At 41.8% G+C, this 16,439-nt stretch overlaps 1 protein-coding gene across 15 annotated transcripts in view; it reads left to right on the top strand.

Moving 5' to 3' along the window:
- LOC121277003 (tyrosine-protein kinase JAK2-like) overlaps positions 1-16,439 on the top strand; it is a 263,167-nt gene that overhangs the window by 184,130 nt on the left and 62,598 nt on the right. For all 15 annotated transcript variants that reach the window (XM_041185838.1, XM_041185835.1, XM_041185834.1 and 12 more), the window contains one exon: positions 3,031-3,352. In XM_041185838.1, coding sequence (XP_041041772.1) covers positions 3,031-3,352 — 322 coding nt within the window. The remainder of the gene's footprint in view (positions 1-3,030; positions 3,353-16,439) is intronic.

Here is a 16,439-nt window from a genome sequence, read left to right as displayed (position 1 = left end):
GATGGGCAATAAATGCTGGCCTAGCCACATCCCATCAATGAATTTTTAAAAATGTACGCAAGTCTTTGATGGTGGCAGAACAAGTTAAGAAAGCTATTAAGAAGGCATATGGGTTCCTTGTATTTATAAATAGAGGAATAGGGCCCAATATTCATGAAGTGACGTGTTTGGAGGGCAGGTGGTAGTGGTGGTAGGAGTCTTGGATAAGAAACAAGGAAGTACCAATCTTCTGAGCACGTCTTTTAATTATTTTCTGATGGTTCCCCACCCAACAGCCAACCGGATTGACAAGCTGTCTGCCGATCAGGTGAGAAAACCTGCAGCACGATGATGCAGCTGAGAAACAGAGAGCTGGTAGGGTGACAGGGAGAAATCACAGTGGCAGTGGGGAGGTCTCATGGTTACCAGTAGGAGAAAGAAATGGCTGCCACGCAAATATTGGTTGAGTGGAAAAGACAGTGACCGGTTGCGGGGTTTGATGGTGGCCTGCTGGGGTTGGGGGCAGGGCGGGGGATGGTAGTAGTTGGTGTTCAGGGTTTGGGAGGGGAGTGGCTGAAAAAATGGCAGTTGGTACTAGAGGTCGTGGGTTTAGAAGATGCTGCTGAAGAAGCCTTGGTGAGTTTCTGCAGTGCACCTTAAAGAGTATATGCCCTGCAGCCAAGGTGGAGGGAGTGAAAGTTGAAGGTGATGGATGGCGTGCCGATCAAGCAAGCTGCTTTCCGTTGGTTTGTGTTGAGTTTCTTGAGTGTTTTTGGAGCTGCGCTCATCTAGGCAAATGGAGAGTATTCCATCACACTCCCGAAGATGGCTTGAAGACGGTGGACAGAGTTTGGGGAGTTATGTGGTGAGTCACTCACCACAGAATTCTCAGCCTCTGACCTGGGGTTGGATTTGAAATTTTTAAAATTTCAACTTATCATCCGAGCTAAACTCACCCTGTCTTGGGGATTAAAAGTACCCAGATAGAATACAAAAGCAAGGAAGTTATGCCAAAGCTTAAGGAAACACTGGTTAGGCTCTGCTTGAGTATTGTGTTCAATTCTGGGCACCATAATTTAATAACGAGAGGGTGCTGAGGAGATCTGCTAGAATAGTATCAGGAATAAAAAAAAAACTTCAGATATGTGAAGTGATGAGAGACTGGAGTTGTTCTCCTTAGAATAGTAAAAATTAAAGGGAAATTTGAGTATTGCTGAAAAAAGGGACATGTCAAAGGTTTTTGGCCTGCACCCATCAGGACACTTTGCAAGAATACCAATATAAAGGGAAAGCAACAAGTTATACAGTATGTGAAGAGAGTGCTGATTGGTTAGCATGTGGACTCAGCAGCCTTGTAAATAGGGCCTGAGCCACTTGCTCACCATGCAAGCTGACGCTGAAATAGGGCGCACCAAAGGCATTCTGCAGGGTAATAGCTTACCTGATCAAATCATTTCACGCTGTATATTGCGCAAACTCATAAACAGGCCTAAGGCCGTCACTTTCCGCCCTGAAAAGTGCCCAGTCTACCTCAGATTACCCTGGAAGGACAAGGTATCTCAAAAGTTTGAGCAACAGATAAAGCTAGTCGTTTCACACTGCTACTATGGAGTAGCAACACGAGTGGTATTCGCCACTAACAGGATGCTGCCATCAAGTCAAAAAGATGTTCTGCCTATCACACAAATGAGTAATGTGGTATTTGAATTTCAGTGCCAGTGTGATGCTAGTTATGTAGGCTGTTCGTCTGAAAACTGGTTGATCGTATCAAACAGTATGTCCCAGCTGCTGTTTGCAACAGGCAGGCTACATACCGTAACCAATCAGCCAGTGCTTGCAAAATTCGAAGCACAATGTCCAACATTAGATGTGATTCTGCAATTCGACAACACTTGTTCAATAATCCTTAGTGCTAAGAATTACACTGACGATCAATTTAGAGAAGATTGTCATTCGGGCTCACAGTGTGGCACATTTGCGCGTACTGGAAGCTATATTTATTAATATACAGGGCCCTGTTCTTTGCAGACAGAAAGAACATGTACATCTCTCTATCTCAATTCCCTCTTTAAGACAGTCCTTAGGACATTTCCCTTTGGCCAAACTTTTAGTCATCTAACCTAATATCTGCTTAAGTGGATCAGTGCCATACTTTGCCATGCTTATGTGAAGCGCCAGGTGATGTATTATGTGCTACACATATATAAGCTATAATTGTTGTTGTTATAATCTGGAATGCAGAATCTGAAAGGGTGGTGGAAACAGATTCGTTAATAACTTTCAAAAAGTATTTAGGAAAGATTTTCAGGCCCATGGGGAAAGGATTTAGAGAAATGTTAGCACCCTCTGTCTCCCTTTTTTAAGGTGTATTCAGATTGTTACCTTGAGAAAAGAAAGTGCCATAGGATTTGTGTTTGTTAAGTGAATGCCAAGTTCTCTGTGAACTTTGCATGAGTTGCTAACAATTTAAAAACCTTCTCACCTTGCCAGTCTGACAGTGCATTGTCCAACCACATGTACTACACTGATGGTTGTTACTTTTGTATCTTAACACTCTCTCCTTGGAGAGTAGTATGAAGGACTTCCAGCCTTGTTAAGTCTAGAAAGTAATAATGTGAACAATTATTCCATGGTCATAACCATCTTGATTGTATGGTTAGTCCAAATGGCTGGAGAGATTTATAGTGAATTCATATGAGGACTCCATTGGATGTCAAACCAGAATTCTGAGGCAGAGCTCCAATCCGGTCTCTCCTCACCAAGACCAGCCCTGAACAGGGTTTGAATTGTGCACCATCTGACTTGGAGGTAGAAATGCTACCAATCGGCAAATACTTGTTGCTAGTATAAATCTGGTGAGGTTGTGGCTTTCACAGTTATGTTTCTATTCCTAAACTATGGTGAGTTTCAATTGGCCTTGGCGAAAAAAAAAGAATATGCCGTTTAATGTCTATTAACGCCAACCCAATTCAATTGATAAAGACATTTCGGAAGATGGAGTGCTTAAGATGGTTCCCATTTGTACCAATAATTTCATTGTTTCAATTCCAGTTACAAATCGTTGTTGCCGAAAAATATTCGCCTAAAGATCCAAAATTACCACTTTGTAACAAGGAAGCGGATTCGATACAGATTTTACAGGTTTATCCAGCAATTCAGCCAGTGCAATGCAAGCGCTCGAGATCTGAAGTTGAAGTATTTGATTAACATGGAAACTCTTCAGCCTGCCTTTTTCTCGGAGTATTTTGAAGTGAAGGAGCCAGTGCAAGGACCTTCAGGAGAAGATATCTTTACAACCATCATTGTAACTGGAAATGGAGGAATTCAGTGGATGAAGGGGAAATGTAAAGACCACAATTTTCAGTCTGATCAGGTAATAGCCACAATAATTTAAATACTCTACCTGCATTAGTTGCATCTTTTATGGTTTAGGCCTCAGGAGTATTAACTTAAAAATGTTACATCTGTAATGTACTGTTTAAAGATTCGATTGTAATTCAGCTTTCATATATTCACTTCATATATTTTCTCTCTTGCAATGCCTCACTGAGCTTATAAAGGCTATTGTGTAAGCTACCATCGTTTATCATACGCCTTTGCAAGATATTTAGTTGATAAACACTCCGGTTGTCCAGGTTCATAAATAATCTTGAAAAGTCAAACCGCAAAATTCATCTGGTTGGAATTGAATCATGTTTTGTACAAATTGCTGTCTGTTTCATTTGAACTTGTGTTTTTTTTATTATTCTTAAATCACTTTCAACAATCATTATTCTGGTTCATTGTGTTACACTGAGTGTAGAGCACAGAAACAGGTCATTTGGTCTAACTGGTTTATGGTCCACACATGCCTCCTCCCACCCTATTTTATTTAACGTGATCAATATATCCTCCTGTCTCGTTCTCCCTTGGGTGCTTATCTTAAATGTATCTATGCTGTTTGCTTCAACTGCTCCTCGTGGTAGCGACTTTGGATAAAGAAGTTTCTGCTGAGTTTCGTATTGGATTTAATAGTGACTACCTAATATATATCACCTGTGCTTCCTCTAAGCTACGCGGTCACACAGCAACCAAAAGTCAACCCTGTTAAATCTCTATGCAAATTTAAAGGAGCCACACATTTGAATAAATTGCCCGCACACTTCAAAAAAAAATTAGAGAGAACGTTGTTTATGACCTCTATTTTTGGACTTTCCCACAAATAGAAACACCTTCTCCACATCTAGCCTATCAATTCCTCCCATTAGAGTAGAGTTGTGGGGAACAGTTGTTTTTCGGTCTAGAGAATGGTATTGGGACACTGCTTGCTTTGATTTATGTTAATGACCTAGACTTGGGAGTACAGGGCACAATTAAAAATTTGCAGATGACGCTAAACTTGGAAGTATTGTGAACTCTGAGAAGGCTAATGATAGATTTCAAGAGGACGTGGATAGGCTGGTGGAGTGACCAGACATGTAGCAGATAAAATTTATCACAGAGAAATGTGAAGTGATACATTTTGGTAGAAAGAATGAGGAGAGGTGATATAAAATAAAGGATACAATTCTAAAGGAAATGAAGGAATAGGGACCTATGAGTGTACTTGCACAAATTGTTGATAGTGGCAGGTGAGGTTGAGAAAGTGGTTAACAAGGCTTTATAAATAGGAGCATAGAGTACAAAAGTGAGGAAGTTATGGTGAATCTTTTATAAAAACATTGCTTCAGCCTCAACTGGAATAAGGTGTCCAATTCTGGACACCACAATTTTGGAAGGATGTTAGGGCATTAGAGAGGGCATAGAAAAGGTTTAGGGGAACGGTTCCAGGGATGGGCAACTTCAGGTACTGGACAGATTAGAGAAGCTGGGGCTGTTAAGTGATCACTGAACAGCATGGTATGAAACAGGTGGTAGGGTACATACATTGTTATTCCTGAGTTTGTCAAAAAATGAGCAGAGAATGTTAACTGTCTTTCTGCTTGGAAAATGCTGAGGGACGAAGGATTTCTGTTGATGTTCATGCAGGTCAATTACATTTGTAGGAGAGAAGCTTGAGAGGAGCTTTGATAGAGATGTTCAAAATAACGAGGAGTCTAGACAGAGTAAATAGGGAGAGATTTTTTTCCCATTGATGGAAGGATCCAGAACACCAAATTAAGGTGATTGGATAAAGACCAACAGGCAACATAGGGAAAACCTTTTTTATGCAGTGAGTGGCTAGGGTCTGGAGTGCAATGTTTCGGTGTGTGGTGGAGACAGATTCAATCTTGACTTTCAAAAGGGAATTGGACAACCGTCTGAAAAAGTTTGCAGTGCTACAAGGAAAAAGCAAAGTGAAACTAGCTAAGTAGCCAGCACGGACACAATGGGCCGAATGGCCTCCTTCTGTGCTGTAACCGTTCTGTGATTATCCTAAAGGCCTCTATTAGGACACCCTCAGTCTTCTCTAAAGAAATGAGCCCCACCATGTTCAGCCTTTCCTGATAAGTACATCCTTTCAGTTCTATGATCCTTGTGAATCTTACACCTTTTTCAATGACTATTTCTTTTTTGTAATATGGAGACTAGAACTGTACATAATACTCCAACTATTATTTAACCAAGATTTGAAACAAGTCACACATAATTTCCCTGCTTTTGAATTCTCTTCCTCTAGAAATGAGCCCAAATGCTTGGTTTAACTTTTTTAGTGATTTGTGTATTTGCATTTCTCCATTTCTTCATTTCTCTATCCCTTTCAGACTCTTACTATCTAAGCAGTAAGTGATCTCCTTCTTCTTCCCATTAAAATGCACCACCTCAATTTATCTATATTGGCATTAATTTGCCAATTATGCACCCATTTTGCAAGCTTTTGGTGTTTTCCTGTTTTTTGTCACCTTCGTCCTCTATACTAACTATACCCCACAAATTGGTGTCATCTGCAAATTTTGAAGTTGTACTTCCAATGCCTGATCATTAATGCAAATCATGTTAAGAGATCTTTGTCTTCCAGTTGTGGACCTTCTTTCCCTGGTTTCCAAAATCAAATATAAAATGTATATTCTCAAGTACATTGAAGTTTAACTTCCTTAACTTAAGTAAATTGGGTCATAATTTTATCTACCGCAACATTTTTTGTTATTGATGTTTAGAGACTTTCCCATGTAGATTAAATCAAGGACATTCACCAATCTAGAAACTTGTTCGTTGGATATCTCGGAAGTTGTTATTAACTAATCACTGAACAACATGCTGTGAAGTGGGTGGTAGAATGTACACATTGCTCATTTTTGACAAGCTTAGGAATAACAGAGAAAGCTAAATGTCCTTCCATTTGGGAAACACCAAGGGACAAAGGATTTCTGTTAATGTTGGTGCAAATCAATTATAAATGGAATTATTTACATGTTTTTTGAGGTATCATTGCTCTGATTTGACTGCTGAAACTACCAAGCCTGTGTTCCAGATATCCCTGAACAATAGAGATCCCTGCCTCCACTTTCTGTATTGCAGTGTATTTATTTGCAAATGTGAAGTTTAAATAATAAGGAAGTAAGGTTAGATTAATTACTGTAACTCAGGTCTTCCCCATTCTCTGAACATAGTTTAGCCTTTACAAACCTCTCTCCTGTCTCCTCAGTCTTTTATCTGAAAGGCAGTTGGTGAAGGATAGTATTGGAGGCAATTTTTTACTCAGTCTCATATCTATTTACAGAGTTAAACATTGTGAGCATAAACCTCCTAACTCAACTACACCGTTCTTGACAGCCTTCTGTCTCATATAACTATGGTTGGGGCCGTGGTGGTCAACTTTATCTTAAACATTTACTGGTGGGGCCCCACTCTGGCATGGCAGTCTCTGCCCCATTTGCTGAAGATGAAAACAGTGGATTGAGAAGGGTTTTTGCCCACATGTCATGAATGAATAAACATCGCTGGCTAGGCCAGCATATATTGCCCATCATTGAAATAATTTGCTGGCCTCTGTTGTCTCTGAGCCCTCTTCTCAGCCAGTCGAGCTTTCCATTTCTGTTCACCTCTTCCAAATCCCTCTCCAAACACTCAGCTTTCAGAAGTCATGGCCATCAGCAACTGTATCTTAGTTCACAGTGTCAATGTCCACCATCTTCAGATCTCGTTTGCAGGTATCCTTGTAGGCGTGGTATTGATGCCCAGCAGTTTGTAACCTAGCAGCCAATTCACTGTACAGAAGGCCTTTGGATATATGCCCACCGCCCATCTGATAAATATGGTTGAGCCAATGCAGATGTCATTGGCTTAGCAACGAATGCATGCTCCAGGACTTCTGAATTGGTGACCTAGTCCTGCCAAGAGATGCCAAGGATATGCCTGAGATAGTGAAACTGGAAACTGTTCAGCCTCTTCTGCCTAGCATATGTTGACCATGCCTCACCACTGTAAAGGAGTGCACTGAGGACACAGGCTCGGTACACTCGCAATTTGATGTCTTAGTCAGGTTGCTGTTGTTCCACACACACTCTTTCTCAGTTTGGACATAATAGCTGCAGCTTTTGCAATGCATGTATTCATTTCAGCATCAACTGACAGATTGATGGCAATTGTAGTGCCAAGATACGTGAAACTTTTAACAACCTTCAAATTCACATGGGCAATGCAGATAGATGGTGGGTATGGTGACCATACCACAGTTTCAATAAGTGTTTATTTATATGTGCTCCAGTGGAATCCCAGGTAATTCCCACCACCTGTATACAATTAAACACAATTAATATACAATAATCATCCATGCTGTCTCAGTTGTTGCATGGCTCGAGAGCCAAGATGTTAAAGCCTGCAAGTGATCAATGCATCTAATATGTGCTGAACCTAAGGATGTAGCATGATCTTCCTAGCTTCAGACTTAAAGGGAAAATGAGTTCATGGTTATAATTATGCCTCAGTTGGTACACAATAATTAATGCTGCTTCTTCACTTCTAATACTTGGGCTCATTTCATTGGTTCCCAAAACTACTATCTTAATGAGCATCAGGGCCAGATGGGAAATTGGAAACCCTAGTTTTGGTTTTATTTGACATTTGGTTTTTCTACAGCTTCAGGCAGTCTTTCCTGGTATCATGACAGCATGCTTATAGCATTCTGCTAATCCTGCAACTTCTATGCTTAAAATTGTATGAGTAAATATTTTACAGGAAGGTTCTATCTATTTATATATCTATAGCATATAAACAAATCTGGGTAGCGTGCATGCCCTGCCTGTGCCACTTGACTTCCATTGTCATATATTTTATGCTAACTTTTCCCATTATGATTTATTAAGTTCACATCTCCTGGTTTACAATCTGGCCACTGAATTCCCCTCCCCCCACCCATCATTTTCTCAACCTGGTATTTTGTAGGTGGTTTTAGTGATGGAGAACATTTGGAGGTTGGTATGTCAATCTGGGGTTGAATAAATCCCTGAGACTGCAAACAGTCTAAGACCAGGGAGGAGGATGGAATCAATGATGAATGTTGCAGGGGCTGAAGCTGACAGATTTGGCCTTCCCGATGCTTAACATTGAGACAGGTCACAGGGAGCTAGTTCTAGATGTTGTCAGTGTACAGGTTGGAGCTGACCCCATGTGTGTGGATGATGTCGCCAAGTAAAATTGATTGGAGAGATTCAAATATGAGGATTGCAAGACCAATTGGCATAGATTTTAAAGGTGGGAACAGTTTCAAGACCTTTGGGCCTGAATTTTTCGCTCGTTGGGCCCGAATGGGTATAAAATGATATGCGATGACGTCGGGCAAGTTCCCCGACGTCATCACACACTCACGTGATATTTCAGTTGGCAGAGTCAGCAGCTCATCCACCAACAATTAACAGGCCTATTAAGGCCATTAAAGATCTAATGGAATTCAATTTTATGGTTGGAGGACAGACAAAAATGCCAAGCGGCCTTTGGATTTTCTGCAAAGCCTCATTCACGAGCAGGATGAGATTTTGATCCATCATCAAAAAAATTCTTAAAACATTTCAAACTAATTTCTAACATGTCCCTGCTCATGTGACACACTCACATGAGAGGACATGTTGTTAACATTTTTATAATCTTTTTTATTTTTCACAATCTTCACCTCCCTGAGGCAGCTCTGTGCCTCAGGGAACATTTCCTGTGACCGTGCGCAAACTTGGGTGCTCACCCTCCAATCCCCATCAGCCCCCACACTGGCAGCGCTGCAGGGCGCATTTCGCATGGGGCGGTTTCACAATTGGCCCACTAGCGTGAAATCGAGGTTAGGCCCCAATCGCGGGCGGCGGTCAGCTTCCCATTCGCCCATCCGACGAAGGCAAAATCCTGAGCTTGGAGAAGAAAGGAAGGGGAGAGATAAAATGTAGTTTGTAAGTCATAAGGATGCAAGGTGGGTTATTTTAAGGATGATGATGGTGAGTTGGACAACACCTGGGCCTGATTTTTTCCGCTCATTGGGCACACGTGACCGGTGGACCCGAGAGCAGACGGGAAACGAGCCCCCGACCATGATCGACTCCTGACTGTGATTTCACACTGGCTGGCGAATTAACAGCAGCCAGCGTGAAACGGGCGCTTAAAAAGGCTCAGCACTGCCAGTGGGAGCAAGAAGAGGGTGGGCGCCAGTGTCACTGCGAGTGCTGGTGAAAACTTCCAGTGAGCTCCCTGAAGGCAGACAGCTGCCTCAGGGAGCTGCAGGCCTCCAGAGAATAAAGAAAACAACAAAAATGCTGTAAAATATGCCCATGCAGCACAACCAAGCACCTGAAAGCTTACCTCATTAAAAAAAAAAGCAGCCCCCAGATATCTCTTTCTATTTTATTTCCCCACGGATATTTCGTTACACCCTGGATCGAGGTTTGAGCAAAAATGGGAAGGCCGCCTGGCCTACTGGCCCATCCGCCAACCATAAAAGTGGACCGGCCACTAAAAAAATCACTTTCAATTGCCTTTTAATGGACTTAATTACCCGTTTAATTGTTGGTGGGTACACTTCCAACTGCTGTTCCTGCTTGCTGAGCGAGATATCAACGTCATCTCATGCTATTTCGTGGCCGGGCGGGTCAGGCGTGCATCCACCCGGGGGACATAAAATTCTGGCCCTGCTGAGAAGGGACAACTTACAATGCCAACCAGTGTGATTGCCAGTGACAGCAGTTAGTTGGGTATGAGCTGGAACTCATTTTCATGATGAGCTCATAAGGGGCATAATTGGTGGCAGGAGAGAAGCAAGAGGAAGATAGGTATTCAGAATAAGTGGGAAGGTTTGATTTGGTGGTCAAAGTAGAGCAGTGGAGGCAGATGAATGGATTGTCTCAATCTTACTGACACCAAAATCAATAAGCTCCTTGTGCTGCCTCCCAGGGATGCCACCCAAAAATACCATGCCAGTTTTCATGTGTACGCTGATGACATCCAACTTGAGCTCACTATCACCTCTCTCAACTCCTCCACATTGTCAGACTGCTTGTCCAACAAAACAGTACTGGATGAGCAGAAATTTCCCCAAATAATTATTGGGAAGAAGGTGAAACCATTGTCTTTGGTACCCGCCAAACACTTCATTACCTAGCTACTGACTTCATCCCTCTCCCTGGCATCTGTCTGAGGCTGGGCCATTCTGTTCACAACTACGGTGCCGTATTTGCCCCCAAGTTGAATTTCCAACCAGATATGCACAATCACTGCGACCACCCATTTCCACCCCTGCCTGAGCTCATGTGCTACTGAAATGCTCATTCATGGCTTTGTTAGCTCTAGACTTGAGGAATCCAACTCGCAGCTGGCTCACATCCCACATCCTACCCCCCATAAATTTGACAGCATACAAACCTCTGCTGCCTGTGCCTTAACTCACAAAAAGTCCTGGTCACTTATCACCGCTGTGCTCGCTGACTTACATTGGCTCACAGTTAAGCAATGTCTAGATTCTAAAATCCTCACCCTTATTTTCAAACCCCCCCCCTCCGCCATGGCCTTGCTTCTCCTTATTTCTGTTATCTGCTGGTATTCTTAGCCCCTCAACTCGCCAAGCTATATGCGCGTATCTAATTTTTGTCTCTCAGGTATTCCCTTAAAGCCCTTGATGTTGTCCGGTGAGGTCTGGTGGTCGGTGCCTAAATTTATTGCATGCCAGATATGCTTTTGGCCTTGAGATCGAGTGAGTCAGTGCTGCTGGAGTGGGGGACCAAGCGCATACATGTGGTGGTGCATGGCCACAGAAGATCAGCCGACTATGTTGTATCTCTTTACAGAAACAGTGAGCCATAACGAGTTGAAGTGGTTTTAATTCTTCTAATTTTTCCTGGGTAACTATTACCGTAAGACAGTAGGAACCATCCGAAGTATGCAATTTAAATTGGATTATTGGATGGTTCCCAATGCCAAGGCAATTGCCCAACAGAAGTTTGAACTTCCTGGGCAGTTGCCATGCAATCCTCCCATGGGAACCTCCGGAGTGAGGGGGGGTCCCAGTGCATTCTTGGGGTACCCCCCACCAGCCCGATGCCCTGGAGCTCAGTAAGTATTGGTTACTGTCTAGCAGCTATAGAGGTAATGGTTTAGATCTTTTAGATCTATGCCACACCCTTTCACTATTGGATAAGCTCAGTCCTTTTTTTGTTAGTGACGTGGCTAAAATTATGCCATTTGCTTTTTTATAGGACTGTATCCAAAATTTCCTCTTAAATAACTTTGTGCATTTTCTCTTATTTTTTTTTTAAATTGTCCCCATTTTTTGGCTCTCTGTCACTTTAAGCCCTGTCCCCATCAAAGTGCTTCCAATGTCACTTAATATTTGGTTGTCAGTGAGTGCGCAAGAGCACCTCATCGATCATTTCCCATCCTGAGGGGCAACCCCTGCTACCACTGTACTTTCCCCATAAAACACAGTGAGGACTGAGAAATGGCCATGTACAGAATCTCAGAGAAGATTATGTCCTGAATTTTCGCTCTCCCAGAGTCAGGGTGTTTTTTTGCTCCACAAACCCAACCTGAGAGAAAGTGCCCCAGGATTTTCGTTGCGGGGCAGCAGGGTTCTCTGGGAGTGTGGAGGCTGCCAGGTACGGAGACAAGCTGGGTAGAAGGCCTGCCTCAGTGCCCTGGCACTTTGCAAGAGGTTTTAAAAAGTGCATTAAAACAAACCACCCAATCCTCACCGCACCCCCCCCCCCACACTCCTAATGCCCCATCCATGCCATCTGATCTCCTCTACCCAGCCACCATGGCCCCTCCTATCCTCCATACCAACCTACATCCCTATACCCATCCTGTGGCCCTTATGCCAACAGTGCCAACCCATGCCCCCACATATCTCCTTTTGCCCTTACACCTACCATGCCAACTTACTCAGTATCCACCATGAGCAGATCTCAGGAGCCATGCTGAGATTAAATAAAATAAAGTTCTAAGTGTCTATTGCAGACTTTATTTTTATTAAATCACACTCACACTCATAAATTCCTATTCACTGCATTTACATTTCTTCAACTACATAATCAATTTTAAGAACAAACATTTCATTCATGTGCTTAATTCTTTATAAAAATAAGCTTTAGAATTCATAGTCCCACTTCAACGAGTCTACAATCATTTGGAAATGTCAATCATACTGTGAAATGGAAGGCACCCCAGGATATTGGAAGGTTGTGAAATTTGTCACACGGCACAAATAATAACCCTTAGACTTATGTCAACGGATTGAAATAGCAAGCAATGATGTGTTTAATGTTCCACAGTTTTTTCAAAGATTTAAAGGGCAGAAATTTTAAATGCCTTGACAGCTTGATAGTTACTTCTGACAGTTTTGACATTTGCAATGCATTTAAGTACTTTTTAACACACATTCTTGTCTGCTTTCAACAGTCCCAAAGGGCAACTTATCTTTCCCAAAGGACACTTCACCTCTTTCAAAGGCATCCCGCGACCCTAGCCAAAGGGGTACCTGCACACGTTGTGTTTCCCACTCCTGACTAACAAAGTTCATACATGACTAGAGGCAGCCCGAGAGAAAGTGCCCCAGGATTTTCGTTCCGGGGCAGCAGGGTTCTCTGGGAGTGTGGAGGCTGCCAGGCGCGGAGACAAGCTGGGTAGAAGGCCTGCCTCAGTGCTCTGGCACTTTGCAAGAGGTTTTAAAAAGTGCATTAAAACAAACCACCCAGTCCCAGTTTTAAAAAGTGCATTAAAACAAACCACCCAGTCCCAGTTTGCTTTATAAGGGCAAATCTCGACCTGGCCCCATTCCTGCCCCTGTGAAAACAGCAGGTACCATGTTCAGGGGTGGACTTCCGGATTTTGGCCTCCTCTGCTATTTTCACAATGACAGTGAGGCTCTTCGTTGTTGAAAAATTTCAGACCTATGCCTTGCTAAAATGGAGTTGTTGAATGTTCATTTTTGTTTTCTTTTCAACACGAGAAAAAATTGACTGTACAGAATCTTATAGTAATTGTTTGGATAATCGGAGCTATGCACCGGTATGATAGACCACAGCTTTTGGCATCTGATTGCCTACACCTTGGTCTTCTTGACTACAATTGTACTTTACAGGATGAATTAAATAGAAATGTCAGGGAGTTGTTTTTTCTCTGGGATTACTGGGTACTTCTGCTGGACAGACCTAGAGTGGAACAAGCATAGGAAGGGCGCAGGCTGTCCATAGACCTGTTGAACCGTGGCTGGCATGGGCTATGGAGGAAGTGCGAGAGGAGTGTAATTGGTACAAACTTTAAATGAATACACAGCACATTTTCAATCTAGATTCAAAATCCTGGTCCAGTTAGTTTGCTTGTCATTCATGACAGTACCACAAAGAAATGCACTGAAACATAGCGCAACTGTTTTGTCTTTGATTCATTCCAATCGGATAGGATGAAACTAGCCCGTGAACAGTTTATGATTGTTGGGTCTAGTTCCAATATTCAGAAAATCCCGCTGTGCTACCCATTTCTTTGAAGTACTTTTTTTTTGTGAATGCTGTATTTTTAGCTCAGAACATTAGGTTGAATCCAGTCCAGGCTGCTGAGATACTTGACTTTGTACTTGGACTGCTGGAAATGCCTTTTGAGGCTATGCAAATAGAATGGATCAAGATTTGGAAACTCTGAACCAAGGTTTTTTACTATTGTGAGTGGGTCGCAATCATGGGTATTGACAAGGCACATTAAAGTGATGTGAGAAGTGTAAGTATTATACCAGTCTAGTATGAGTTATTCTTTGATGGTTAGAGTATATTGGATCAGAGTAAAGAGGACTTTATTGTGTATATTACACAAATGAGATTTAAAGGGAAAAGAACCTACGTTTGATTTTCATGACCCCAGAATGTCCCAGTGCACTTTACAACCAATATATGTATACACTTGAAGTAAAGGTGGCAACCAGTTTGTGAAAAGCAAAAGCAACAATGAAAAAATGACCAGATAATCTTTATTTTACGTTGATGGGGGAATAAATATTGGCCAGTATCCACTTCAGCACTGTCAGAGGGCCTTTTCTATCTACCTGCCAGGGCATTACAAGACCTTGGTTTAACATCTCATCCAGAAGACAGCATCTCCAACAGCGCAGCATACCTTTAGTATGGCACTGAAGTGTCAGTCTGAATTATGTGCTCAAGACTTCAGAGTGAGCTTTGAGCCCGTGATCTTCTGACTCAGAGCTGAGAGTGCTAACATTTGTCAAGGCTGACAAATACTTTGCCCATCCTTATTGTAGGTACAAATAGGAGAGGTAGATACACAGGAACAAGAAATATAGTGCTTGTGCAAAACCTAATAGACAGGTGAGTCTGTCAGAGGAATGTAGCATAAGGGTGTTCGGCAGAGCAAGGCTTGAGGGACTGAAGGACAGTACTACCCACATAATGATGTGGAGAGCCACATGATAGGCTGCCTGCGGAGAAGAGCCTGGAAGGAGTCAGCATGGAGACAACACCCATGCCTGGCAGTACCTTGGATTTGTACATAGCTTTAGGTCTTGTCCATGCCTGGGTGGTCCTGAGAAAGAGCATGGCGGTGTCTAATGGTACACTTGAGGACTTGAACGACTAGTGGACACCACAAGGAATGCAGTGTTTTGTGTACCCCAGGAATAATAGAATTTGGTATTCTAAAATCTCCATGGATTTGCTCAAAGTTATTGAAGAGAAAGATCCGTGTAGAAGTTTCACTGTCGGATACTTACTGATTTACTTCATCTACTGAAGCAAAGGAATGACAACAGCTGAAATCACTAAGAAAATTTTCTTGATAAATTTCCCAACTTCAAAAATAACCTTGTAAAGCTGCAAAATTTCAATCTTCATATTACAGCCTATGCCTGTTTTGAATATACCAGTGGTATGCTACAATATTCACAGAGGGCAAAGACCATGATATTATAGTTTTTTAAATTATTTGCATTTGCATTCATATTTATCCTTATGACAGTTGCACTCTTGAACACGTACGTAGTTTCTGTTTTAATAAGGTATAGTTTTCATTTTCAGTACATTCTGAAGGTGGGGTTTTGAAATTTGTACCTGATTACAATAGCTCGGATTTCGCAGTGAATAGCAGTGAAGCGACAACGCTTGCTGCTGTCCTCAAACAAAACTACCTACAAAGATCTAGTGATAGCTGTGACGTCATTTTCGCCTTTCTTGACACCAGTTTCAATCTGATGTCTTGGCACTGATATTAGGCAACCAGGATAAGCAGCCGATTAATCATACTAAATTATTCACACACAGCAAACTCGATGATTAAAAGACTTAATATTCTTCAATTTTAAGTTTTCAGGGAACAAAATAAATGATTGTAACTAGATTATGACAAGTGAAAATAAAAATATTTTTAGAATCATATTTTTAAAAATTATGATTTTTTATCATCATGGAGAAATTTGACATTTTGCAAATATTGAATTCGCTTCTCTGTGCTAATGAGGTTGTTTAGCAGTAATTATGAAGTTAATATACAGGTTCAAAACTCAGCTACATCAAAATGGAGCTTTTCAAGATTTTAACAACAAGACTAACGGTGTAAGAGTGGAAATTCCCATTATTTCAAGATATTTCCCATTGATGCAATCTCGAGTTGCCTCAACAGTGTACCCTCTGGAGAACTGTAGAATCACAGACAGTAACTCTTGGATTTCTATGTTATTCTGCATCTGTACAGCCTCACAAGGTTGCTGTCAGTTTGCAGTGGAGTAATGGCAGCAAATACTGACAGTTCTACCATCAGTACCAAGGCAAAATCCACTCCATATGTGACATCACCAGCGTGTTACCTTGGAATCAAAATAGAATTTCACTATAAATTCAAAAATGTTCAAGGTGCCTCCCAGCACATTGTTAGCGTTGATGCTGGCCTCATGTTGTTTGGATACTTGGTTTTAAAATGTATTCCTTGTTTTAATTAATAGCCAATTATTGCTCCCAAATAGTTTTTTCTCTTTTGACAACAATGCTAAGACAAACTCATGTTTTTGTTTCCTGTTACCTTACTGGATAATTTGA

The sequence above is a fragment of the Carcharodon carcharias genome, chromosome 4 (assembly GCF_017639515.1).
Source record: "Carcharodon carcharias isolate sCarCar2 chromosome 4, sCarCar2.pri, whole genome shotgun sequence".
Classification (NCBI taxonomy): domain Eukaryota; kingdom Metazoa; phylum Chordata; class Chondrichthyes; order Lamniformes; family Lamnidae; genus Carcharodon; species Carcharodon carcharias.
This window is presented reverse-complemented; position numbering and strand designations above follow the sequence as displayed.